Source organism: Glycine soja, chromosome 7, assembly GCF_004193775.1.
Source record: "Glycine soja cultivar W05 chromosome 7, ASM419377v2, whole genome shotgun sequence".
Taxonomy (NCBI): domain Eukaryota; kingdom Viridiplantae; phylum Streptophyta; class Magnoliopsida; order Fabales; family Fabaceae; genus Glycine; species Glycine soja.
In genome coordinates, this window is record NC_041008.1 from 5,990,850 (window position 1) to 6,017,765 (window position 26,916).

General features: G+C 29.9%; 2 protein-coding genes and 2 long non-coding RNA genes across 4 annotated transcripts in view; 1 reads left to right on the top strand and 3 right to left on the bottom strand.

Annotated features, from left to right (window-relative positions):
• LOC114418376 overlaps positions 1–12,216 on the top strand; it is a 236,154-nt gene extending 223,938 nt beyond the window's left edge. The window contains exons 16-18 of the mRNA XM_028383680.1: positions 4,243–5,054; positions 11,626–11,653; positions 11,873–12,216. Of these exons, the coding sequence (XP_028239481.1) occupies positions 4,243–5,054; positions 11,626–11,638 (825 nt within the window). The 3' untranslated portion in view covers positions 11,639–11,653; positions 11,873–12,216. The remainder of the gene's footprint in view (positions 1–4,242; positions 5,055–11,625; positions 11,654–11,872) is intronic.
• On the bottom strand, positions 4,846–11,757 carry LOC114418393. The gene is made up of 2 exons (XR_003668035.1): positions 11,619–11,757; positions 4,846–5,047 (listed from the first exon to the last, which is right to left on the bottom strand). It is a non-coding gene; the product is annotated as an uncharacterized LOC114418393 (long non-coding RNA).
• Positions 12,217–18,938: 6,722 nt separating the features above from the next.
• Positions 18,939–20,777, bottom strand: LOC114418387. The gene is made up of 3 exons (XM_028383697.1): positions 20,639–20,777; positions 19,490–20,215; positions 18,939–19,307 (listed from the first exon to the last, which is right to left on the bottom strand). Exons 1-3 carry the CDS (start codon positions 20,672–20,674, stop codon positions 19,164–19,166), a joined length of 906 nt encoding a protein of 301 aa, XP_028239498.1. The 5' UTR covers positions 20,675–20,777; the 3' UTR covers positions 18,939–19,163.
• Positions 20,778–24,385: 3,608 nt separating this feature from the next.
• LOC114418392 lies at positions 24,386–24,864 on the bottom strand. The gene is made up of 2 exons (XR_003668034.1): positions 24,769–24,864; positions 24,386–24,636 (listed from the first exon to the last, which is right to left on the bottom strand). It is a non-coding gene; the product is annotated as an uncharacterized LOC114418392 (long non-coding RNA).
• Between the last annotated feature and the right edge of the window lie 2,052 nt (positions 24,865–26,916).

Here is a 26,916-nt window from a genome sequence, read left to right on the forward strand (position 1 = left end):
ATTTTGCATGCACAGCTTTTGGAGTCTGCAAGTACTGAATCATCTCTTAGTCTCATAGATAGCCCACTACAAGTGATATGGCTTGACTCACGGCGGATCCTAAAGTGGTGCTTCAGTAACTTGAACTCTTTGAGAGTGGACGGATGCCAATTTTTAACAGATGTTGTCATACCCTTCTATTTACTTCCTTTCTTAACTAATTTGCAACAATTAGAAGTCTCGGACTGTCGTTCTGTGAAAAGCATATTTGACGTGAAAACAGCTATGGGATTGGGAGCAGCCTTCCCTAGACCTCTCCCTTTTTCCCTCAAGGAATTGACTTTAGAGAGGCTGCCAAAACTGGAGAATGTCTGGAATGAAGATCCTCATGGAATTCTAAACGTGCAACATCTGCAACATGTTATTGTTGAAAAATGTAAATGCCTTACAAGTGTGTTTCCGGCATCAGTAGCCAAAGATCTTGAAAAATTAGTTGTCAAAAACTGTCAGGAATTGATGGAAATTGTTGCAGAGGATAATGCAGATCCAAGAGAAGCAAATCTACTGCTTACGTACCCTTGTCCTTGTGTGAGGTCATTGAAACTACAAGGTTTGCCCAAGTTCAAGTATTTTTATTACTGCTCACTGCAGTGTGACATGTTCCAGACACCTACCGAGGATGAAATGGTACTATTTTCTTACTGCAGAATCTGATGCCTGCAAATTAAATATAATTGCACTACTTTTATTTACCACCATTAGTTTCTTTACTTCATTTTAATTGTTCAACATGAGTGATATGAACATGGTCTTAAAATTAAAATGTGAGAATTTCACGTACATTACTATATATGCTGTGTTCTATCTTCTATGCCTATTAACCCCCATTTTTCATATGTTTTACATAAATAAGTAAAAGAACACACTTAAGGGTACATGTTGCATTCATGATACAACAATGACATTTTAGGTTTGAGCTTTATTCTTTTTAATACAGACAATTACAGAGAATCTTACACACGCTATTTTACTGTATCAAATATCATGTATGGATGGTTCTCAAATCTTTATAAACAATCTCCCTACCATCTAAAGGATCGAATTTTTCATCATTTTGTTCTCCGTTGGAACCACTGCTACCTCCCTTAAGGTCTCCTTTATCACCTTTTTCATCTAAAATTTTAAACTACAAATAAATAAATTTGTTTAGGCACATACCGTATCAAAATCCCTTCCACCTTATTAATAGCTAGCTAGCCAGGTTCATCTCTTTTACAACCCACCTAACCTGCTTTTGCTTGGTTATCGGTTTCTCTTGGTAGCCTACATCCAACTTACAGTGCCTGTCACTCGGTGAAAAAGGACTGGAGATGATCAAGCGTGGAGAATTTCAGGCAAACTTCTTACACAAGCTACAATTAGCGCCCAATATAGAGAAGCTTGTGGTGTGTGATGGTTCCTTCAAGGAGATTTTCTGCTTTGATAGTCTTAATGAGGATGAGGCTGGACTCCTATTACAGCTCAAAGTCTTATGCTTGGACTCCCTTTCAGAGCTTGTTTCCATTGGGTTAGAGAACTCTTGGATTCAGCACTTACTGGGAAATCTAGAAACCTTGGAAGTAATAGGTTGTTCTAGTTTAAAAGACTTGGTACCATCTACAGTGTCTTTCTCCAATCTGACATATTTGCAAGTACAAGATTGCGACAGCCTGCTATATTTGTTCACATCCTCCACAGCCAAAAGTTTGACTCGACTCAAAAGAATGGAGATAAAAAATTGTGATTCAATTGAAGAGGTAGTAGTCTCTAAGGAGGGGGATGAATCACATGAGAATGAAATAATATTTCCGCAGCTCAATTGTTTGAAACTTGAAGGGTTACGAAAGCTCAGAAGCTTCTATAAAGGAAGTTTATTAAGTTTCCCATCATTGGAGGAATTGTCAGTAATCTCTTGCGAGTGGATGGAAACATTATGTCCAGGTACCCTAAAAGCAGACAAGTTGGTTCAAGTTCAATTTGAGGAGTCATCAGATGCTATCAAATTGGAAAATGACCTGAACTCTACCATGCGGGAGGCATTTTGGGAAGAGGTATGTTTTCAATTATTTTCATTAAATATGATTGATATTGGTGTATGTTGTTGTTATAATGCAAAATATACAGCGTTAGGTTAATTAGATTCATCTTCAAATTAACTTTGGCCTCATCCAATTTATCTTGGACTCTCAGCGTCGCCAATTTTTCGGAAAACCAAAAAACTCACAGAAACAGCATTTATTTGTCAATCTAATTTGGCTAATATTAATTTTTTACGTTAAACTCATAATGTTTAAATAATTTAATTTATTTATTTAATTTATTTTCTATGTACTTTATCAATGCTACTTAACTTATATATATATATTAATAATATAAAATGAATCCAAACTCTTTAAAGTCATTGTAAAAATGATTTGAAAATTATTTAATTTTTATTTTATTAGTAAACCATCTAATTTTATTTATATTAATCCTATTAAATAAAAGACACTATCAATCTTTTATAATCCACTCTTATATACATATTCAAAATATTTATCTTTTAGCAATTTTAATTACATAAAAAAATTATCTTCTAGGATTAAGATACTAATTATATTTAAAATCTAGATTAGGCAGTTAAAATGTTAGTTGTTCATTTTTTTAATTTACTTTTTGTTATTTCTTCATTTATACATAAAAATAAATTAAATAGATATTAAAAAAATTAGAGTGACTTGAAGAAGTTTAGATTCACTGTATATTATTATTATTAATTACTAATACAAATAAAAGTTAAGTAGTATAAGTAAGGCATATAAAAAATAATTATTTAAATATTAGTGAGTTTAGCTTACTAAAAAATTAAGAGATTTTTTTTAGTATAAGGTAAGAGATTAATATAAGTTAAATAATTTTGTTTGTCAACTTAATTGTATGACGTGACTGCAAGCTCAATCTAATAACATATATTGTGTTGGAGAGAAAAGTATGTTCCAGAGCATTTGGATCTTATATTTTGATGGAGATTAAATGTGTTGTATTTATTAGTAATCATTGTATATATGAAATTTTTTATAAGGAATGGTCATTGAGTTTGTGCGATTTTTTTATAAATAATTCGCCAGTTGAGACCAATAAATATGTTAATTTTTTTATTAATTTTTCTAAGATAAAAAAGTACTCGATCCACTATCTAGCTTTGATCAGGCGTATGTTTCGTCGAATGATTAATTTTGAATTTTGAAAAATAATCTACTCTTGTACAAATATCTAGATACTTTTTTATGAGTGCAACAAAGGCATATAAAGAATATTCTGGAAAATATGTATTTGATGATAAATTTAGAATGAATGTACTAAAATCAACGAGTTGAAAACTGTTATCTCAGCCGTATTCATCAAGAAATCAACTCAAAGAGGAGCTGTTTTTTTTTTTTTCTTTACAAATTATTTAAATAATTTTGAAGGCAGATTTTGATTAGAGAGCATCCACGATTAACGGAAATCTGGACTATAATCAGAAATTTGTTACTTTTTTTAATTTATTGTTTAAAAAATAATTACACTTTAAAAATTGAGAGCACATTAGTTATTTGGTGCGATTGGGGATGCATTTCTTCCTACTGAATAATACTACTCTTTTTTTTTTTATTCTTTTACGTTTGCAGTTATGGGACTCTGCACGTAGTGTACCATATATTCACCTCAAAGGTAGCCCACTACAAGAGATATGGCTTAGGCTTCACTCACTGCATATCCCCCCACACTTCTGCTTCAGTGAGTTAGACACCTTGATTGTGGACGGCTGCCATTTTTTATCAGATGCGGTGTTACCCTTCTCTTTACTTCCTTTATTACCTAATTTGGAAACATTGAAAGTTCGAAACTGTGATTTTGTGAAAATCATATTTGATGTGACAACTATGGGACCACTCCCTTTTGCCCTCAAGAATTTGATTTTAGAGCGGCTGCCAAATCTGGAGAATGTTTGGAATTCAAATGTTGAGCTTACGTTCCCCCAAGTCAAGTCATTGGCACTCTGTGATCTGCCAAAGTTAAAGTATGACATGTTGAAGCCATCTACACATCTAGAACCACATGCTCTAAATCAAGTCTCTATTCAAAAGGTATCATTACTACTTCTATATATATGAACTAATTACCATCCTATCAAAATTAAAAAGAGCTGGATCTATAACTGCCCTAACCTGCTTTTTCTTCATTGTTGGTTTCTCTTGGTAGCTTACACCCAACATAGAGCACCTGACACTCGGTGAACATGAACTCAACATGATTTTGAGTGGAGAATTCCAGGGAAACCACTTAAACGAGTTAAAAGTTCTTGCTCTGTCTATTGAATTCGACGCATTTCTACAACGGGTGCCCAATATAGAGAAGCTTGAGGTGTGTTATGGTTCCTTCAAAGAGATTTTCTGCTTTGATAGTCATAATGTGGATGAGGATGGATTGGTTTCACAGCTGAAAGTGATATGCTCGGACTCCCTTCCAGAGCTTGTTTCCATTGGGTCAGAGAACTCTGGGATTGTGCCCTTTCTCAGAAATCTAGAAACATTGCAAGTAATCAGCTGTTTGAGTTCAATAAATCTGGTACCATGCACAGTGTCTTTCTCCAATCTGACATATTTGAAAGTAACTGGTTGCAAGAGTCTGCTATATTTGTTCACATCCTCAACAGCAAGAAGTTTGGGTAAACTCAAAACAATGGAGATAGGTTGGTGTGATTCAATTGAAGAGATAGTGTCTTCAACAGAGGAAGGGGATGAATCAGATGAGAATGAGATAATATTTCAGCAGCTCAATTGTTTGAAACTTGAAGGATTAAGAAAGCTGAGAAGGTTCTACAAAGGGAGTTTAAGTTTCCCGTCCTTGGAGGAATTCACAGTATTCTTTTGCGAGAGGATGGAAAGTTTGTGTGCAGGTACAGTCAAAACAGACAAGCTGTTAGAAGTGAGATTCGAATTTTTACAAGTGAAATTCGAAGGATATGTGTTAGGAGGTGTTATCCCATTGGAAACTGATCTGAACTCTGCCATGTAAATATTCTTAAGGGGTTTCCTAAACTATCAATGATAGGAAACAACAGGATCTTGAAACCTATGGTTCTCACAAATAATCAATAAACAACAATAGATAATGATGTGTACCTTTCTCCATAGGAAGACTTGTACCTTTCTTCATAGGAACTTCTCTCCGGTGCGCTTTGATTTTCTTGAAAGATGAGAGAAATAAGATTTCACTTCCTTTGACCTTTCTTTTCTGCCTCTCTCCGTTAGTGATGGCTATGAGTGAGAGAGAACACTTTTCTGGTCAGGAAGGGGACCTTATTTCACGTTAGTGGGTATTAAGCCCCTTTTATAACCACTACTCCCATCAAGTAGCAGTCAACCCTAGAAACTTCTCCTATTAAGCCCAATTACAATTTAGTCCTTAATCGTTAATTATTTACTTATTAGTCCCTACATAAGTCACATGCCTCTCACATGAGACATAAATTCTAACATTCTCCCACTTGGCTCATGTGACATTAATAAACATTATGGACTAAATAAATAAATAGATTAACTAACATAATGCGCATTAAAATTGACTAAATTGTTCTATACATTGGGTACATCATAATTTCATGATTAAGAATATGAACCAATTTGAGTCATGGTGGTTGTACATCATCTAATCGACATAGTCCCTTCCATGTACTACAAATTAGTCTTCTCCTTAATGTGACCATTAGTTAGGAGTACATTAAACATTATGGACTAAATAAATAAATAGATTAACTAACATAATGCGCATTAAAATTGACTAAATTGTTCTATACATTGGGTACATCATAATTTCATGATTAAGAATAGAAACCAATTTGAGTCATGGCGGTTGTACATCATCTAATCGACATAGTCCCTTCCATGTACTACAAATTAGTCTTCTCCTTAATGTGACCATTAGTTAGGAGTACATAATTGGTCCAACATAATGTCTTCATTCAAGACAAAACCTGTTAACATTACTCTAACACAAACATGCATGCAAACATAGAGAACAGGTAATCAGAAACATATCATAATTGAGCTCAGAGTGTCAGCAAAATTACATAAGGTAAATTACACTTAATGATCATCAATAACAATAATGTCCATACTTTCAACATGTTCTATAATGTCTTGGGCAATAATCCTTTATTCAAAGGGTCAACTATCATAAGGTTTGTGCTAATATGTTCTATTGACACTCTTTGTTTCTGAACTCCTTCCTTCACGACAAAGTACCTCAATTTTATATGCTTAGCACCCTTAGAGTACTTGTCGTTCTTACAAAAAAAATATTGTTGCGGAGTTATCACAATACATTTTCAGCGGCCTAGCAATACTGTCGACAATTCCAAGCCCTGAAATAAAGTTCCGCAACCAATTAATCTGAACTGTAGCCTCAAAATATACTACAAATTCAGCTTTCAGATGCAACAACAACTGATGCATACAAAATAGCTTTCATTTATTTTCGTTCCATATCATTTCTAGGACATTTTGCGAGACTAAATTAGTCTCCCTTCTAAATTAGAATAGGTGATGTTAAATACCTTTTCATCTTGAATCTCTCTAGTACTTTATCGATATATATGCTTTCTGAGATAAGTCTGACAATCCTTGTGATCTATTATGGAATATTTCTATCCCTATCACATAGCTTACCTCACCCATATCTTTCACTTCAAAGTTTCTAGAGAGAAATTTCTTAGTCTCATGAAGAAGACCAAGATCGTTAGTTGCAAGCAAGATATCACCAATATACAGAATTAGAAAAATAACCTTACTCCCACTAACCTTCAGATACATACACTGATAAACAGTATTTGCCTTAAATTTAAAGGAAACAATGGCATCATTAAACCTCAAATACCATTGGCGGGAAGCTTACTTTAAGACTGTATATTGATTTCTTTAGTTTGCACACTATGTGTTCCTTTCCTTCAACTGAGAACCCCATTGGTTGGTCCATACAAACATTCTCCTCTAAATCTCCATTAAGAAAGGCAGTTTTCACATCCATCTGATGTAGCTCCAAGTCATAATGGGCTACTAATGCCATAATAATCCTGAAAGAATCCTTTCGTGAGACCGGTAAAATGTCTCTTTATAATCAATGTCATCTTTCTGAGTAAATTCCTTAGCAACAAGTCTAACCTTGTAACGTTCAAGGTTACCATGAGAGTCACGTTTAGTCTTGAAGACCCACTTACAACCAACTCTTTTACAACCCTTTGGTAATCCTACAAGGTCCCAAACTCTATTATGTTCCATGGAATTTATCTCTTCTTTCATGACATTTAACCACTTCTCAGAATTATCACAACTTATAGCTTGTGAAAACAAAACTGGATCATTATCATTAATACTTAAGTTTATTTTTATTTCATGTAGGTATACCACATAATCATTCGAAATAGCTGGTCTCCTTTCTCTTTGAGACCTCTTTAATGCTACTTCTTGTGGTTCTTCCATAATAAGTTCATTATGCATCATGGGTTCATTATTGTGTTGCTCCTCTTCATTAATTTTGTAGCAATAACTGAAGGAGCAATCACCTTACTGTTAGAGGCATAAGCTAAAAGGACTTACACTCTAACTTCTTTAATTTCCATTTCTCGTGGAACTGTACTCCCACTGATTTCATCATTTCCAATGAACCTTACATTTCCAGTTTTGACAATTCTCATACTATGATTAGAACAATAAAACATATACCCTTTTAACTTTTCTGGATAACCAATGAAATATCCACTGATTGTTCTTGTATCCAATTTTATTTCTTGCGGATTATAAATCCTTATTTCTGCCTGGCAACCCCAAACATGCAGGTGCCTTATACTAGGTATCCTATTTGTCCACAGTTCAAAAGGTGTCTTTGGAACTACCTTACTAGGAACCCTGTTCAACAACTACATGGCAGTTTTCAAGGTATACATCCACAAGGATACGGATAAAGTCTAAGTTCTATTCCGCCTTTTTGATACACCATTTTGTTGTGGTGTACCGGGAATTGTGTATTGCACACAAATGCACGTTTCTGAACAAGCTTAGCAAATAGACCTGGGTGTTGCCCAGTTTCATCATATCTTCCGTAATACTCATCACCTCTATCATATCTAATAATTTTCACATTTATGTCTAATTGCCCTTTTACTTCATTGTAGTAAATTTCTAAGGCATCCATTGCCTAAGAAATCTCGGGCAGTAAGTAGACATAACTGTAACGTGAATAATCATCAATAATGGTGATAAAGTATCATTCCTTTCTGAAAGAACTAACATCAAAAGGTCCACAAATATCAGTATACACAATTTCAAGAAGCTGAGTGCTTCTTGTAGCTCCTTTCTTTGTATGTTTTGTTTGTTTTCCTTTAATACAACCCACACAAATATTTAGATCCGTAAAATCTAGATAAGGAAGAATTTCATTTTTTATTAATCTTTCCATCCTTTCTCTAGAAATGTGACCTAAACGTTTATGCCACAAGAAAGCAGATCGTTCATTCACTAAACTATGCTTAGTGCCAACATTATGATGCAGAGTTAAAACAGTTTCAGCATACAAATTGTTTATTTCAAATTTATATAAACCATCACAAGAATACCAGTACCAATGAGATGATTATGTTTAAATAAATTGAAACATTCATTACCAAATTAAAAGAGTATCCAGTAACATCAAGTTTAGATAATGAAACTAAATTACTAGATAAACTAGGTACATAAAGAGTTTCTAGTAAATCTAAATGATGTCCAGTGTCGAGTTTTACGCAATAAGTCTCGACTGCTTACACTGGAGTTTCACTCTATTCCCCATGAAAATGAACTTCTCATTTGGGCTTATGGTTTGGATTGTAAGGAATATCTGCATAATGTTAGAAACATGAGTCATACATCCAAAATTAATCCATCATGTATCATGGAAAACTTTAGTTAAGTTTGATTCAAAACATACACGAGCATTAAGCTCACTTTTCTTTTCGAACCAAGACTTGCACTTTAGGTAATCCTTATGGAAATGTTCGGATTTCCTACAAAATTAACAATTATTTCCCTTTGATACCTTCCTTTGGATTTGCAAAGAGTCGTCATTGTTCTTTAATGACCCTTTGCCTTTATCATGCTTCTTCATAAATTTCTTTTCAAGCTCCTTGATTTCCTTGGTGGCTTACATAATAAACTGAGTGACTTCCTTGATTCTTAAGCCTTATTTTTTTTTCCTGAACTAACATACTGTGCAATCCATGCACATTCCATTTATCTTTCATGGTATTATAGTTCATTTAGAACGGGCCAAACTCAGACGGTAATGAGTTTAGAACAAACTGAACAAGAAAGTTCTCATTCACAGCCATTATATTCCCAAGGTCTTAAGTCTTGCTGCAATGTTTGTCATCTCAATGACATGTTCATACATAGTACGTGAACCATCAAACTTCATGGTGGTCAATGTACTCATTAATGTCCCAGCAACAGACTTATGAGCTGTTTGAGAGCACTCTCCCACTAATCACATAAACTTTTTAGCACTTTCGATTTTAGGGAGAGTTGTCTTAATACTGTTTGCAACAGTCATTCTCATCAACATTAGGCTGAGTCTGTTAGATCTTTCTCAAGTTTTATAATGGACTTTCTCTTCATTGCTACTAGCATCAATAAAAGTAACAAACTTCTCTTCCAACATAGCAAGATCATGATCCAAAACACTAAGGTGAAATTGGACTTGCTCATTTCAGTCAGAGAAGTTAAGCCCATTAAAATTGGCTCAGATGATACATAAGAATCCAATGAATTCAAAACATATATTACATAATAAAGTTCACATAAGTGTTTTGAGACATAAAATACATGTCATACATATGATTCATTCAGATAACAGTTAATGTATATTGATGTTTTCCTTTGGGTGATACACCAACACACAACATACAAACATAATGATGCTAATAAAATTTTAACATTATTTGACAATTAAATATGCACCAATTAGTAATATCTATTTCCTTTGGGCATATAAATAAAACTAATGATACACACAAATTGCCTACAATTATATTCATTAATTATAAGAACAACTAATCAACCTTTGGGCGATCCATAAATGCCTTATAACAATGAATTTCAATTACCCATAAACCAATAATCATATAATTTAGCATCCATTATTCTATGAGTAATTGGAATAATCATTAAGTTGGAATTAAATAACCTTACAAATTTGGTCACTTTGGTAACTAACAAATTCAACATACATTTAATTTCAACCAAGTATAATTGAAATAATCATTAATTTGGAATTAAATAACCTTACAAATTTGGCCACTTTGGTGACTAACAAATTCAACATACATTTAATTCCAACCAAATATGTATGGTCTGCACATACTTATTGCTATTAACAATTCATAGCCATTCTATTAATTTCATTCCAGGCCATAAAATAATATTTGCATTTATTTGTGTTTTTGCATTCAAACACGTTCAAGCAAATATGTAGCATATACATATATTTACTGCTACCAATAATTGCAAAACATTCACATTAATTTAATTACAGAATATAAACTTTCAATCCTTTAATCACCTTCAACAATAATTTTTTGAAAAAAAAAAGGATCAAGTGGGATTGGAAATAGCAAACATAAGGTTGCAAATAGCAATTTCCAAAATTTCATAACAAACGAACCTGCGCAGCTTTTCAAAATTGGAATTGAATCTTTACGTTAATGGCACGCTTCCTTTCTTTCACCATTAGAAGTAAAAACTTTCTCCAAATTTAATATATACATGTTGTGTAGCTTTCTCTCCGATAATCATAAGTTTTCAAATAATCTTTCTCCAAAATTTGGTATTCAACAATAACAAAATATTGCCAATAAAACAATACATGCAGCGGAAAATAAAATTCCTAAATTTCATAATTAGGATTTATGCATAATTGAAAGAAATTAAATTATCCCTAAATTTCATAATTAGGGTTCATACATAATTGAGAGAAATTAAATTATCCCTAAATTTCATAATTAGGGTTCATACATAATTGGGAGAAATTAAATCATTCTTGGAGAATCATAAATTTCATAACACATGCTCTGATACCACATGTAAATATTCTTAAGGGGTTTCCTAAACTATCAATGATAGGAAACAACAGGATCTTGAAACCTATGGTTCTCACAAATAATCAATAAACAACAATAGATAATGATGTGTACCTTTCTCCATAGGAAGACTTGTACCTTTCTTCATAGGAACTTCTCTCCGGTGCGCTTTGATTTTCTTGAAAGATGAGAGAAATAAGATTTCACTTCCTTTGACCTTTCTTTTCTGCCTCTCTCCGTTAGTGATGGCTATGAGTGAGAGAGAACACTTTTCTGGTCAGGAAGGGGACCTTATTTCACGTTAGTGGGTATTAAGCCCCTTTTATAACCACTACTCCCATCAAGTAGCAGTCAACCCTAGAAACTTCTCCTATTAAGCCCAATTACAATTTAGTCCTTAATCGTTAATTATTTACTTATTAGTCCCTACATAAGTCACATGCCTCTCACATGAGACATAAATTCTAACATGCCATGCAAAACCGATAGGCATTTCTGGCAAGGGTATGTCTTTTTATTCAACATTATTATAATACACCGTGTCAGAAATTTAGTTTTTACTAGTATGTTACGTGACAAGATTAATTTAAATTTTGAAAAGAATTTAATTACCGTGTTTAATTTATAATTAAATTCAGAAATTTTTTTTATCTTTCGTCGTCTTTGTCATAGTCGTGTTGTTGTTATTATTATTAACTAACATAATTTTTATAAATTGTTTAGGCAATCACTCCAATATTGCAGTTAGAGGAGATTGATTCACCAACAAAAAATGGTTAGAGGAGATGAACAAATTAAGTGGCCCGGTGCCTACCCAAAAAAAAAAAAGTGGCCCAGTTTTATTATTTTTGTTTGTGTGTGAATAAAAAATGAATTCTGTGTGTGGTCTACCCAGTTAGTGGTAAAATACATTGTTCTATTCTATTTATTATGTAATGTGTGTCATTATAAGTCTTAAACGACCCTGGAGAATAAAAATGAGGTGATAACTTGTTAGTTTGTAATACTAAAACTTAACTGTATTGTTTTACGACAAAATAAAATAAAAATGTGTCGTAAATTATGCATGTTCTGTTCGTTCACCATTCATTTTACTTATGTTTCAAAATTCAAAGTCTTCAACATAACTCTTGAAAAAATGTCTTCAACATAATAGTCGAAATTTACCACTTTGTCCATCTCCTACAATTAACGTCTGATTGTTAGCTTTATTCAAAGGTCAACATCAGGATTGATTATAACTCCATTGTACTAAATTATGATAGTGAACGAAAAATTCCATAATTTATTGAAATGTCATTTTTTCATGCGGTGTTAGTATAGTATGTGAAGAAATTGTAGCACTAGTAAAAAAATAATTTAGAATCCACACTTAACAACAGTTATGAAGTTATTATTATTAGGTGTTGCATAAAATATATGATGGAAGGCAGCAGCCAGACGGCGTCTAAGCAATGCTAAAAACATCTTTACTTGATGACCGCACAGTGCCACCGTTAATACTTCACATTGCTCTTAATTGATTTCTAGTAGACTATCATTCAAACACATTATAAACTTATAGTGTATGGATACTCAAAATTAAAAACGTACTTTTTAGGGTGTTCACACTCCAGCATGCATACAGAATGTTGCTCAATAGTTGAAAAGATAATTGTTTTTTTTAATTCAACCAATGAATATATCTTAATTTATTGATGGCTCAATAAATATACTTACTTTCATTGAAAAATAAATGTAATCACTAATAAATATCATAATAATTAAAAATAAAAAATTTAACAATAAAATAGTTGTTATAATTAAGATAAAAAGAATATTATCTTATACTATAATAGTTTTTTATTAAATAATGTCAAGAGATACACAGCGCAAGGCCTTTTTCACGAGTCTACGTCAATGCCGCTTTCAGGATTTGACTTTACATTTTCAAAGGTGGATTCGACACTAGTACACACGGTTAAGTGTTTATTTACTCCAGATTATTAAATAATTTTTTATGTATAACGGAAAAGCTAAGAGAACAATAACTTTAAGAAAAAAAAATTCAATTTGGATGAAAGTTTCATTTAATTCAATTAGAAAAAGTTTTGTTAAATGAGTAGGTGTAACTTTTCATCAACATTAAATTTCAGTTTGGATGTCATACATCATTGAAAGTCTTAATTATGAACGTGATTAAAAAAAAATATAACTTTTTCCTGTAAAAAAATATAGTTTTACTTTTATTATTTCTTCAATTGAAGTGGATTGTGTTAATTGAAGTGGATTTTATGTAAATTGGTATGATGTTTGAAGTCTCTTAACCAAGAATATTGTTGTTCTTTTTAATTGAGACACCTCAAACATAGGATGAATACTTATAAAGAGTAATTTAATATTTATGTCACTTACTATTTCACTAAAACAATGATATATATAAGAAATATTATCTATTTGAATAATAATTCTAATTATATTTAGCCGTTAGTGATGGTTGGATTCCTTAGCATGAGGTTATTTGAGATGATATTATCTAGTTCTACTGTAGCAATATAGTAGTGACTTTTGGATCGATAAAATCATGTTCACAATTATATTTCAAAAATTTTGCACTTAGTATTTACTTTAACTAACACTTAAGATTTGGGCATATGTTTAATGTACTATACAAATTTAGAGTTAAGTCCAATCCAGAATATTTTTGTTTAGCATATTATATTAAACACAAGAAGTGTTTTTGGTTTGTATATTGTTGTGATGTAATATTAAATTAGCATTTAAATTATTGATAACACGCATCAATTTTCTTATACCAATAGAATTGTTTTTATTAATAGGATTTATGATTTATCATATTATTAGAATAGCTTTATCATATTTATATCAACAATTTAATTGTTAAGATACAAACATATATATATATATATATATATATATATATATATATATATATATATATATATATATATATATATTAATAAAGACTAATTCATTCAAAGCATTTTTTATGGAAAACAATTCTTATTAAATTGGAAAGAATCACAACGGGTGGCTAAGGTCTCTTTTCTAAGAATTTGGCGCCAATATATATATTAAGAATTTAAATTTATAATCACTAGTTAAACTAAAATAAATTTGTATTAATTATTTTATATGGTTAAGGATAATCCTATACATGATCATGGCTAATACAAGGCCAGCAAGATAACTATAGTGATGAGTTAACCTAGTTGACGATAAAAAAAATATAAATCTCAATAAAATATTTAAAAGAAAAAGAAAAAGAAATGAGGGTTTAAAATAGGAGTACAAATTAAAAATTATCGAAAAATGAAATTAGTATGCAATATAACAAATGCAACCATTTTCACTTTCAGCATGACTAGTCAAGTTCTAAGTGCCACATGTACAGCCAATACAAACTAATTGAAGGGTTTGTTGGGCTGGGCTGTACAAATTGGTATCAGCGTATCGCCCACTCATAATACAAGCTTTGAATACGGGCTGCTGTTGCTGGATTGTTCAAAATTGGTTTCATGTCATATTTCATTTATATTTTTCTGTGTAATAACAAAACATCTAGCTGTGTTAGGGAGAAAGAAAAAAATAATAATAACTATAATGAATAGAAAAATAGATTCTAATGGTGTTTAACTTGGGACAAATAAAGAAGAAAAAAAATATAAGCTATTTTTTAAAAATTGATAATTACTTTTAGTGAAATACTTTTAAAACTGTAAGAAAACTCTAAAAATAGCCACAAATTTCGCCTGCCATGCAACTTCCGACGGTTTTGGATATAGTTCGAAAAACTGTCAAAAATGTCTTTTGTCATGTAAGTTTTGGCAATTTCAAATTGGTACAGAAAATATTGCTAAAAAATGTCAATCAAAGCTATATTGATTGTTTATTAATTTATGCTTAAACTAGTGAGGAAATAGAATATTGGTGTTATACTCATATTCTTTTATTTCTTTCCCCCCACCATTTCCTCACCATTTATTTTTTACCAGTCATACTCATAATTCCTCTGAAAGTGTAAGTGCTGCTTGAGTCTCTTTAAATAAATATTCTTATATTAGTATGTTAGGATTTGAAGGCTTTTCCTATCTTAAATCGAGCTATCTTTTCCTGGTGGCCGGCCGGTGGAACATAAGACTTTTTTTTTTCTTTCTGTTGTTGTCTTTCAGTCTCAATTTTTATTTGCATGGGTCTTGATTAAAATTTTCCTTATTAGCAAATATCAATAACAAAATATTATCCCATTAGATAAGATTGATCACATAAATTATATAACACCTTTTTGACATTGTTATAAATCAAAATTATAGAAATATTATTTAATCTGATATGTCATTTTTTGTCTTCCTCTATTCTTTTTTTATAGGACTAAAAATTATACAATTTATTTTTTTAACTAGCGCTCCTTGTGCCCTTCTTAATCTATATGTATCTATATCTTTTTAATCTGTTTTCGATCATCTTTTTCTCAATAGATTTATTAAAATACTATTGTTTTAGTATGCTAAAAAAGTTTCAAATTGTTCAAGAATCAAGAAAAAAATAATTTATAAATACTCTCTTTTTTCAAAACCATTGAAGTACCTTCTCATAATAAAACTATCAAAGTTGTAGTACCAATTGACACTGACAGTATCTCGAATGCAGTACCTTAATAATCCTAGTAAGCTTGAAGTCAGAACAATTATGATTTATAAACAGTTAATAACCATTTAGATAATTATTTATACTATAATTTGTTTTTATTAAATTTTCTCTAATGTTACTCTTGGTCTATGGCCGTGTCTATGTTTGTTAATCTCATACAGTAGTAATAAAAGTTGGACAGTCCTCTATTATTCAGCAAAGAAACACTATAAGGTGTGTTTGAATCTCGTTTAAAACAACCGCCAATCCAATTATATTTTGCCCAGTGGCCTTCAGTGTTGCTTTCAAATGTGCAAAAACGTAAAAACAAACTTAAGAGTTTTTTAGGTTCCTTAGCTATATATATATATATAGTCTTCATACTGACGTTCCTTTTAGGACTTTTTAGGTTTATTCCATAGCTAGTTATACTGGTATAGCCTTCATATATACTGACGTTCCTTTTAGGATTTTTAAAAGTTCCATCCTCCTCATTTGTATCTTTTTTTAGCTCTTCTGGGAGATTCCTCAGACTGTTTTCCCCTGTGGGGTTTGAGGTGTTTTTATCTCTCTTTTGTCTTAAAAGGATAAAAAGAAAAAAGAAGCAAGCAAACACTATAATAAAAATTCTATATATATACAAACAGACAAGTGTTGTAGTTTGCCATATTATATTTTCATTTAATAAAAAAAAATGATTTTCATGTATTGTCAATTAATAAAAAAATATTTTAAGTATAAATTTTTCAAATAATTATTTATTAAAAGGTTAACAAATTTTCTCCACATGTGCACTGTTAGTGTATTGTAATTAAATTCAAAATTAAATTATTTGTATAAATATAAAAGTCTATATCAATAATATATATATATATATATATATTATACTAATAAATAATTTTATTAATGTAGAAAATTGATATAATTATTATATTAAATGTTAATGTAATACTTAAATCACATTATTTACGTAAATTTACAATATTTATAATTTACATTCGTGGTTAAATTTTGATAGACAAATTGAATCTATATCAATACAAGAGCTACTTTTTTTTGGTAATGAATACGATTTAATTTATATACAAGAGGCATATATATATGTCTCTAATATAACATAATAAAGAATATATATATATATATATATATATATATATATATATATATATATATATATATATATATATATATATATATAAATAAGTGGATCCTCCTAACTACTTATCTAAACCAAATCTAAGAACCAGTTTTTTCATGGTGAGAAGAACCAATCTTCGTAATTTCGATTATCTGAGCTAAAATATAGGAGGCATTTTAAAAGGCAATTCCAATTCCAAAAAAAACCAAACAGTTACATGACAAAAAATATATGTATGACTTATTTATATATTTTGAAGCTTTTATTTATTAGTTAGCTTCTCAGTATGTCAGGTTGAACTTTTTCGCAGCAGGTTGACTTGCATAGATGCTGCTTGTATCAACCCAAAACTGAAGTATTGTTGGGGTCTTAGCTCTCGTGGTTAACTTTTTGTTGGAGTCAGTGGCCAAGGAATCTTTTGAAAACTCCTTCCACTGGCTTACTACTAGTGAGTCTGATGATTTGACTGCTTCATTTATGTCCCTCAATTATCGTTTTATGACTTGTTTTTGCCCAAATGAACTCGTTTCGTGAAATAATCTGGTGCTTGAAACTGCTTAAATTCAAATTCCATGCTCGTGGTGTTTAATTTGCCTAATTATTTTTCTGTTGACACATTTCACTTCTGGAGATGATCAAGTATTTCTGTTTAAACTTACAAATAATTTCCCCTGTATTTTTCTACAACAAGCTGTTTGTGTTTATTATGATGGTGAATGTTGTATACTTTGTCTTCCCAAATGCAGTACAATATAATCTTAATTGTTTACATGCATGCTGCCCCACCCCCTCTCCTTTTCCTTAATGATGGATCATCTAAAGTGTGGATGTACCGTGAGAAAATGAAAATATAAATTGTAATCATGAGAACATGGAAGGAATAGGTGTTAGTATTTTTTTTTAATCTATAAGAATCTAATTTAAGTATCAAGAAATTTATAATAACTGATGAACAGTGTTCAATCTAGCTAGAAGACCTCCTTGATGGTAAATCCATAATTTGTTAACAACAGTTTGTATTTGATCAGAAGTTAAATGATTTTTTTTATTCCAATTCTAAGTTGTGATTTATTGATCCACTTTAGACATTCTAATCCCTAAAATGACGTCTTAATTCTGAAAACCTTTATCTATTTATTTTCTTGATTTTATATTATATTTGCTTTAGTATTGACAAGATTATACAAATGTTTCTTATTTTTAAATGAAATATGTATATTTTTATATTGAAGTTTTTCAAATATTAGTCTATCATCTGGTAAATCTGTACTTACACAATTTGAATGTACCGATACAACAGTTCAAGTATGGGTGCCCACTGTCCACATGTAGATCCAACCCAGTAAAAATTGAAGAAAAAAAAACGATTCAAAGAATCAAAAATTGAAATTTTAATAAATTAAAAATAAAATAAAAATCATTCTTTTTATTAAGTTAATTGGACTGGGTTTCATATTTGATTTTAAACATCAATCCAAAGAGAATTTATACATATACGCATATATTTTTGTTTATAAATTTATGGCATTATTCTCTCTCTCTCTCACACACACACACATTATAAAAATTTATACTTATTTATAAAAAATATAATTAATTAAAGATAATTTTTAGTAACTATTTGAGTAAAATATATAAATATAAGACTTGATATGTTTTTACTCTCGAATTTGTTATAATTTTGTTTGACCTCTATATTTAAAATTTAATTGTTTTTTCCCTGTGATTAGTGTGTTTATTAAATTTAATAAATATATTATAGATGTTTCAAAAATATTATATTAATAATATTATTAAAATTAATTATATTATTTTTAAAATATAATGAATATCACTATTTAATGTCTATATAATTCTTTCTTTTGGTGAAAAAGTTTATTCAAATATTACATTAATAAAATATTATACTTTTCTAAAAAAAATTATTATACTTCCTTAAAGTCTAATTTACTTGTGTAATTGTTCTAACAGATATGTATGATTATCATAAAGAGATAAATTCTAGAGACATTTGGGATCAAATTGTGAGACCCTAACAACAATTTACACTTATGGACCAACAATCCAACATTCAAATGACTAGAACAAGATAATTAAATATTAGATGACCATCTAATTTACTTAAACATAAAAACATATACCCATTTCTTTCATCGCTTTTCTGTCTCAGCTGGATATTCTTTTTTTTTTTTATTCGTCATAGCACTAACTACCTCTCAATTTCTCCCTCTTGTTTTTTTCTTTTTTCTATGTCTCATTTTCTTCCATCCCAACACACCCCAAAATGGAATCCCAAAATGGAATGCATCTTTGGCATTTCCACTTCTTAAATAGGCTCCGTTTCAAACCAACTTCTTTGGATGTCAAAGACGCCCTCAACAGGTTCAGTGCCTGAGCAAAATAGGCACAATAATGAACATCACTTCTAAATTGAAAAGGGCATATATAGAGGGTAACATGGAAGAAATATTGACCAAATTAAGACAAATGCAGACTAAATCTATTAATATGAATCAAATATTCTTAAAACAAATATCGTGGCGGTGCCAAGAGTGGATTGCTAATATTATTACCTCATGTGACTTCCTGATTTCCACCATATGTTCCTTCAAATCATCAAACTTGACATTCCCCAGCTCTTGCATATACTGAATGCTAGAAGTAGTTGTCAATTGCCTCACTTTCAGATCATCGCTCACAACAAATAGACACGGCCTCTTCATAAATCCCACAGCAGCTTCTCTTGCTCCATCATAACATCTTGGCTCAAAAAGTTTCAGTTTTGCTGGATATTCTAACATTTCTTTTTTCTCTGAAATCATTGTACGCCCCTCATTGTTATCTTTCACTACCACAGTGCCATACCAATACGTAGGAGTGTATTCTTGTGAAGCATTTAGTGGATTGCTCCCACAACCAAATTGAGGAGCGACCCTTGGATTCAGTAAGGATTTGTTTGATGACCCTATGAACCATGATGCATTGAGCTTCTTCACACTCGCGTACAAGTTATCAATGCTTCCCAACGATGATTTGCCATTCATAAGGTTCAGAATAGATCCAAGAGGTGTTGTGAGGAAGCTGACTAGAAAATCAACGAAATCTCCATCTGCTTCAGCAAACAGAACCTTGTTCTTTGATTTGCTCACCATTAGCTTGATTTCTACAGAACCTTTCCAATGACTCGGGCCAGTATCGGGTGAGAAAGAGTACGATGGCTCAATTTTTTTTCTGTTTGGAATGAATACATCACTTAGTGGAGATTTGGAGGTTAATGCGTGCTTTAATATGCTAAATATCTGAACAAGGAAGAGAAAAAAAAGTAAGAACAAAGCAAGTTTTAATTCATCAAACAAGGAAATTTCATACCAATACCAAAGTATTCTGTAAAGGAAAGGTCTTGCAAATCTACAACTTTACATACATACATACATAAGTCATAAGTGCAAGTCACAAAAATGTATTGAATCCAATGTATCTGAACTTTCTGCCACAAAATAATCATTTTTATCCCTTAAATGTATCTTTTTCATTGGCATAAACTTACAACTACTATTTGTTTCCCAATACATATCCATGCTCAAGCTTTTAAGTGCGCGATTCTAACATACTAATTGAAGAAAATGTCTTATTTGATTTAGAAATTTGGAGGATTGAAGAGAAACACAAGGCAAAATCCCAGTTCCCTAACTTCTAACCAAATGAATATAAAGCAATAATACCTCCCTCGGGCCGACATCTTGAGACATTTCTTGCATCTTGCTGAAATCTGTGTGTCCAAATAGGAGGGGTGTTTGAAGGGAGTCACTTGGAGAGCTACGGAACACTTCCAAGCCATCAAAGATAAAGGCATGCTAAGTCAGTATGTCATGTCAGGAGCTGTGAAATGAACATAGCATGTTCTCACTTCTCGTTTTTAGTCTTGATCACTAGCAATGTGGGACTGGTTGATTGTCCAAATGTAAAAAGAGTCATATATGCAAGGGACGACAATGATTAGAGGAAGTGATAATAATTGGAATAGAGGGATCAAAAACCATTTTATCTTGTTTGATTGGCTTCTATATGAATAAGATAATTCGTCACTACGACGGGGCATTCATAACAGAACCAGCAGTATTACATGACCATGGCAACATGGTGGCAAAAAATATCTGCCAACAATATTGGTAGTGGGGAGTTTCAACATAAAGCTAAAAAGATTGCTAACCTATCAGATACCCTTATCCTGCCATATCTTTCTTAGCATTCTAACTGTCTGACCTGCTTTTGAAATCCAAAATGAACCTATTGCCTGCCCACGAAAAATGGCAGCTTTCAACGTATTGATTAATATTAATTAAAATGAACTAATTTAAAATGGCGGCTTTCTTGTAAAATGAACTAATTTAAGAGATATATGATTAGTTTTAGAAGTATTAAATTTTTTTATCTCAAAATTAATTTTGAACCAAATATCTAAACATTTATCTAACATTAATATACTTGAGTTCGCTGTTAGAATATTTGAGGAAATTGAGAGCGGGACTAAACGACTGGATGTGTAGGCAAATAAGGACATTTTGACGGTTAGAAAGCCAGCAAAATGAGATTAATATGAGAAAAGAAAAACGATAGAAAGAAAGAAAGCAGTACTCTCGCATGGATATTCAAAAAATTGATAAGGATTGAATAAGTAACTAGTTGGTGTGAATTAATTAAGAAGAGCATCATTATAGTTACCTCTATGATCTATCAATTTGGCACACAATTCAACAGGTATATGTTGACAATTGTAATTGCCATAAAAGTGTGTTTCCCGAATCAGTAGCCAAAGATCTTGTGAAACTTGAAAATCTAGTTATTGCAGATGATAATGCAATAGTTGCAATATACGTCTAATCGATTGCCCCTGGATGAAAACTTTCAGCCCTGTCAACAACTGGTTTTCTGCAGCAAATGATTTGAGCTTTATTTTCTCATTAATATACAGTCAATCATATAGACTACTAACACACGCCATTGTACTTTATCATCAGTATAATATGTTAAAGGATCTCAAATCTTTATAAACAATCTCTTACCAACCATCTAAACTATTTTCCATTATTTTCTTCTCCGTTGGACCCTCAATAACATCTCCCTATTGATCTCATTTATCAAATGTTTCATCTTAAAATTTTAAACTCTAAACAAATTTGTATGCGCACATACAATATCAAAACCTTTCCACCTTATTAATAGCTAGCCTGGTTCCATTTTTTGGCTTTTAAGTAAATTATATTTTTTTTTCTTTTAAAATGACTTGTTTGCACCTATTTAATTGAAATAATTAATTTTTCATTAATTATCAGGCATATTTAAGTATGAAAGATCATTTTTCAATTATATATAAAAGTGTTGGATCTATAACTATCCTAAACTGACTTATGTGTTCTTGATTGTTTATGTGATTATGAGAAAGCTTAATAATTTGTAAAGTTTTTAATAATTTTATACTAATTTCTTATGGATGATGCATGATTTGTATAATACACTTAATGAAATTATTTATATGAATTTTAAGTAAGACCAATTACATGGGATTTTACTTAATAAAAAATTGATTTTACTTTACAAATTAATTTTAAAATAGTCTTAAAATATATAATTTAATATCGAATTCATCTTTAAATATTATAATTTAAAAAAAAATTTACAAACGATCAAATATTAAGTATTACTTTAATTTGTACTTAGTAATTTTTTTTAATATATTAAATACTTACTTGTTTTGTTCTATAATTTCTTTAAGTCACATTAATCAAACACTATTTTAATTTGTATAACACTACTTTTATATATATATATATATATATATATATATATATATATATATATTACGTGCTATGTTGTTGACTCCAATTAAAATTATTTGTAAGATTATTTTTATGCGTACAAATATTTTTTTGAACTAATTAATTAAATTTACATTTCTGATTTTTTTACAATCACTTTTTTCTTTCTCATTATTTTTTGTTATCACTTTTTCGGTTCTAGATAAAAATAAATTTCAATTATTGATGAAAAAAATTAATAGTTGATATTCTAACACATTGCCATATGACAAAAAATTACCTATTATACTCTCTGATTTACCTAATAAATCTCTGCAAATATTAACAATGTATGAATTTAAAGTTCACATGAACTGTTTGATTAAATTGACCAGTAAAAATGAGGTGATAATTTGGACGTGCACATAATAATAACATCGTATTTACAACTACAATTAAGAGATGTTGGTAGGAGATTTTTTTAAAGTTTTTCAGAGAATCCTAAATTCCTACATTTGATATGTATATTTTAAAAATTATTTATACAAATCTAATATTCCCATGGATAATTTTTTAATTGAGTGTCTAATGAGTTTTTCATGAAACATGATAAAAGAAGATAAAAATTTAACTTTTTAAGTTAAATAATAATTTTACGGTGATAAGTATAATTAAAAATTTTCATATATCATTTAATTTGATAAACATTTAAATTTTTGGAATAAAAACATCACATTAATATTGGATTTCCAAAAATCTTATACACCTATTTCTAGAAATATTTATGAAAAACCAAATGTATATTATTCTAATCACATTCGAATCATAATTTTTAAGATTTATGATTTCCTGATTAAAAAAACTTTTTATCCCAAGCAAGTTTTCAGTATGGCACATAGTCAATCTGATAATCACCTTTCCCCTTGGATTGAAAAGAGGGACCAAACCTGTATTTTGGCAGTTGTCAGTTGCGAGTCTTGTGAGTTAAATTTTGCTAGCCTCTGTTTTACATATTGATGACTAGACTGTCATAGGACTGTTTTGTAACAGTTTTATGTCTTCTTGTAACTAATAGTTTATATTATTATGACTAAAACTGGCAGATCGGAAATGTTTTAGGTGGCATGGGTATTAATATTAACTATACGGATCCATGTTAATCATGCTTTAAGTATTGCAACTTAACAAACAACCAAGTCAAATTTTTTTAACAAGTTCTGCTGCTTTTTCAATTGGATTACAAAAAATGTCAAACTGCAACTTCAAAATTAATACAATTATCTGCATATTCACTCATATACATGCCTGTTAATATTTTTTAGTTGTTAATATTTGTTAGTGAAGGAGTTGATCAGTTGTTAATATCTGTTGGTTTGTTTAGGCATCTTGTCATTTGAAGGGAAAGCTATCTGGTCTCTCAAATATCCAGGGAAATCGTTCATTTTGTATGTTCTACACTAACCTAAGTTTGCTACCACATTGGCATAGCATTTGGGATTTTACGGTTCAATAATAAAAATTCATTCTTTCCTGAAGAATCTGAACCATTTCTTTCAAAACCATCCATATTCACAAGTGCATCAGCAGATTCATCAAAAAATAATTTGATTTGTTACATTGTTCACGTAATTGTTATTTGCAACCCTTTCATATATCCTAGTAACCCATAACTCATTAAAACTGGGCTTCTCAAAAGTCAATCATGTTTCCTTCAAACTTAACATATTTGCCTTTGTTTCAACTCTCTAATGTAACTATGGAGCAGTAATATAATCAATTTTGTGGGAAACAAAAGCAAGAGATCACAAGTATCAATGACCAGTGGCAATCTCTCAAAGAGCACAGAAGCAACAAGGTTGTCGGAGCTTGTGCTGAATCCTCTCCTGGTAAAGAGAGGCCGAACCAGTGACATTTTCATCTTGAATCTATGCATATGAAAAAACATCAGGCACTTCTCAAATGGATTACATTGGTATACAATATGAATCTATGCATATGAATAAAAAACAAAAAAGAAGTACCCAATGAATGCAACAGTTAAATCGTCCCAAACTCACCATAATTTTAAAAGCTTTGCAATGCAAAATGAATATGCTTTCATGGATTACATTGAATTCAATGCAACACTGTTTCACTTCTCAAATGGACTTGCCGATTTCCTTTGGATCAGAATCTATCAAATGGGATATTGGATGTGATCTTACAAATTATTTAGAGAAAGAGGGACAAAACATATAAAGCACAGATAAAACAGAAGCAAATAACGACATGGGTTAAACGATGCCGTTTTAATGTCACTTAATTTTCTTTCATTTTAAACTGGGATCACGAAATTAATTCCATTCAATAATTCTTTGTATTAAACTATTTCGTATTTTAGTAAATGAATTCAATTTAACAAATAATATATTTTAAAATATAAATAAATATTGAATGTAAAATAATGTCTCGCTCACGATGTATATTTGCTATTATTTCAAGAGAAATTTACAAATATACAAAATTGAACATGAATTTTTCAAAAAAATTAATTTTGTTTTAAATACAAGAAGATCTTATAGCAATCATATAAGTTATTAAATTTTTAATTTTTTTAACATTGGTATACATAATTTTGTTGAGATAATATAAAAATATTTAATTTTAAATAATTTTTTAATAGTGTGAAAATAAAAGAAACAAAAAATAAACTAATTTCCCATTATAGTTGAGTGAAATTCATTAAACACACCACTATAGATAAGATATTTAATATCAATTCTAAAAAATATATTACACCGATTCCAAGAAACATAGTATAAGACAATGTAAAATATAAAACAAATTCTATGTTGGTTATTAAACTGACTTAAAAATTTTCATTTTTATATTAATTTTTTTTATAATCCAATGCAAAAGGGGAGTAGAAACGCACTTTCTACATTAGTCAATATCATAACCAATGCTGGATAAAAAAAAAGCCATAAACAATGAAGAAAATGGCATGTATGCAAAACATGATCATTTTCTATATTAGATATGAAAATAACAATGTAGACTGCGATTTTTCTAATCGGTTATTGCTAAAAGTGATGTTAATGTATTTTTTTTATTTATAAATATATTGTCTATTTTATGTTGATCCCAACATGTAAATTTATAATATTTAAAAATATAGCCTATTAATGTAGAATGTAACTTTTTAAGATTTATGCTTTTCATCTCTTGCGATCTACATTATGACAGATCAAAGTTCATGAACTTTTTTTCATTACTATTTTTAGTCTCAAATGTCAAATAGAAGCATTAATTAATAATGTAGTAAAAATATTAGTAGTCTAATGATTTATCACACTATCAAAGTGTATGACAAGTCAATCACATATAATTTTTTTTTTTTGCAATCTGTATTTTAATTTTTTTTATTTATCCAAATAATTAATATAACATTTCAAACTTTCACTTAATTAGGAAATTAAATATTGATATTTCACCTTGTGAGTAGAAGGCTTAAATCCACATTGAGCCCCTCCAAGAGGGTATTAGGATTTAGGAGCCAAATGAATGGATTGAAATTTTTATCCAAAATAATATGGTAATGTTTGGTGTATGATAAAAAAAGAGTAGACACTTTCTATTTAGACGCCATTTTCTGTGGTACACCTTCATTCATCTTTTTTATGTCTTAATTAGAAATATATTTAAAAGAAGAATAAATAATTATTTGTTTATGAATGTGTAAAATATTGATAATTTAATTTTTGAAAGATGAAAAATTTAATTTTAGTTCTTGAAAATAAAATAAAAATACAATAAATATATTTATCTGTTAACATCGGTCCGTTATTATTAATGAAGAAGTTTATGTGATACATTCTGGAACAAATTTATTATTATTTTACACATACAAAGACAAAAATAACTATTTATCTAAAATATAATTTAATGTTAATCTTTTTTCTTTTTTTTAGTCGTTATAAGCATAATATTTTAATATACACTTGAAAAGAATAAGAAAACAAATATAAGTTAAAATAAACGTAATATTGATTAATAAGCATAATAAATATAATTATACTAATATTTTATTTATTAATGAATATTATGTTTGTTCTATTTTTTATTATTATTATAAATATAATATTATAATAATCACTTAAAAAATATATTAACAAATATAATTTAAAACAAAAATAATAATAAAATAATATTAATTATTAATCATA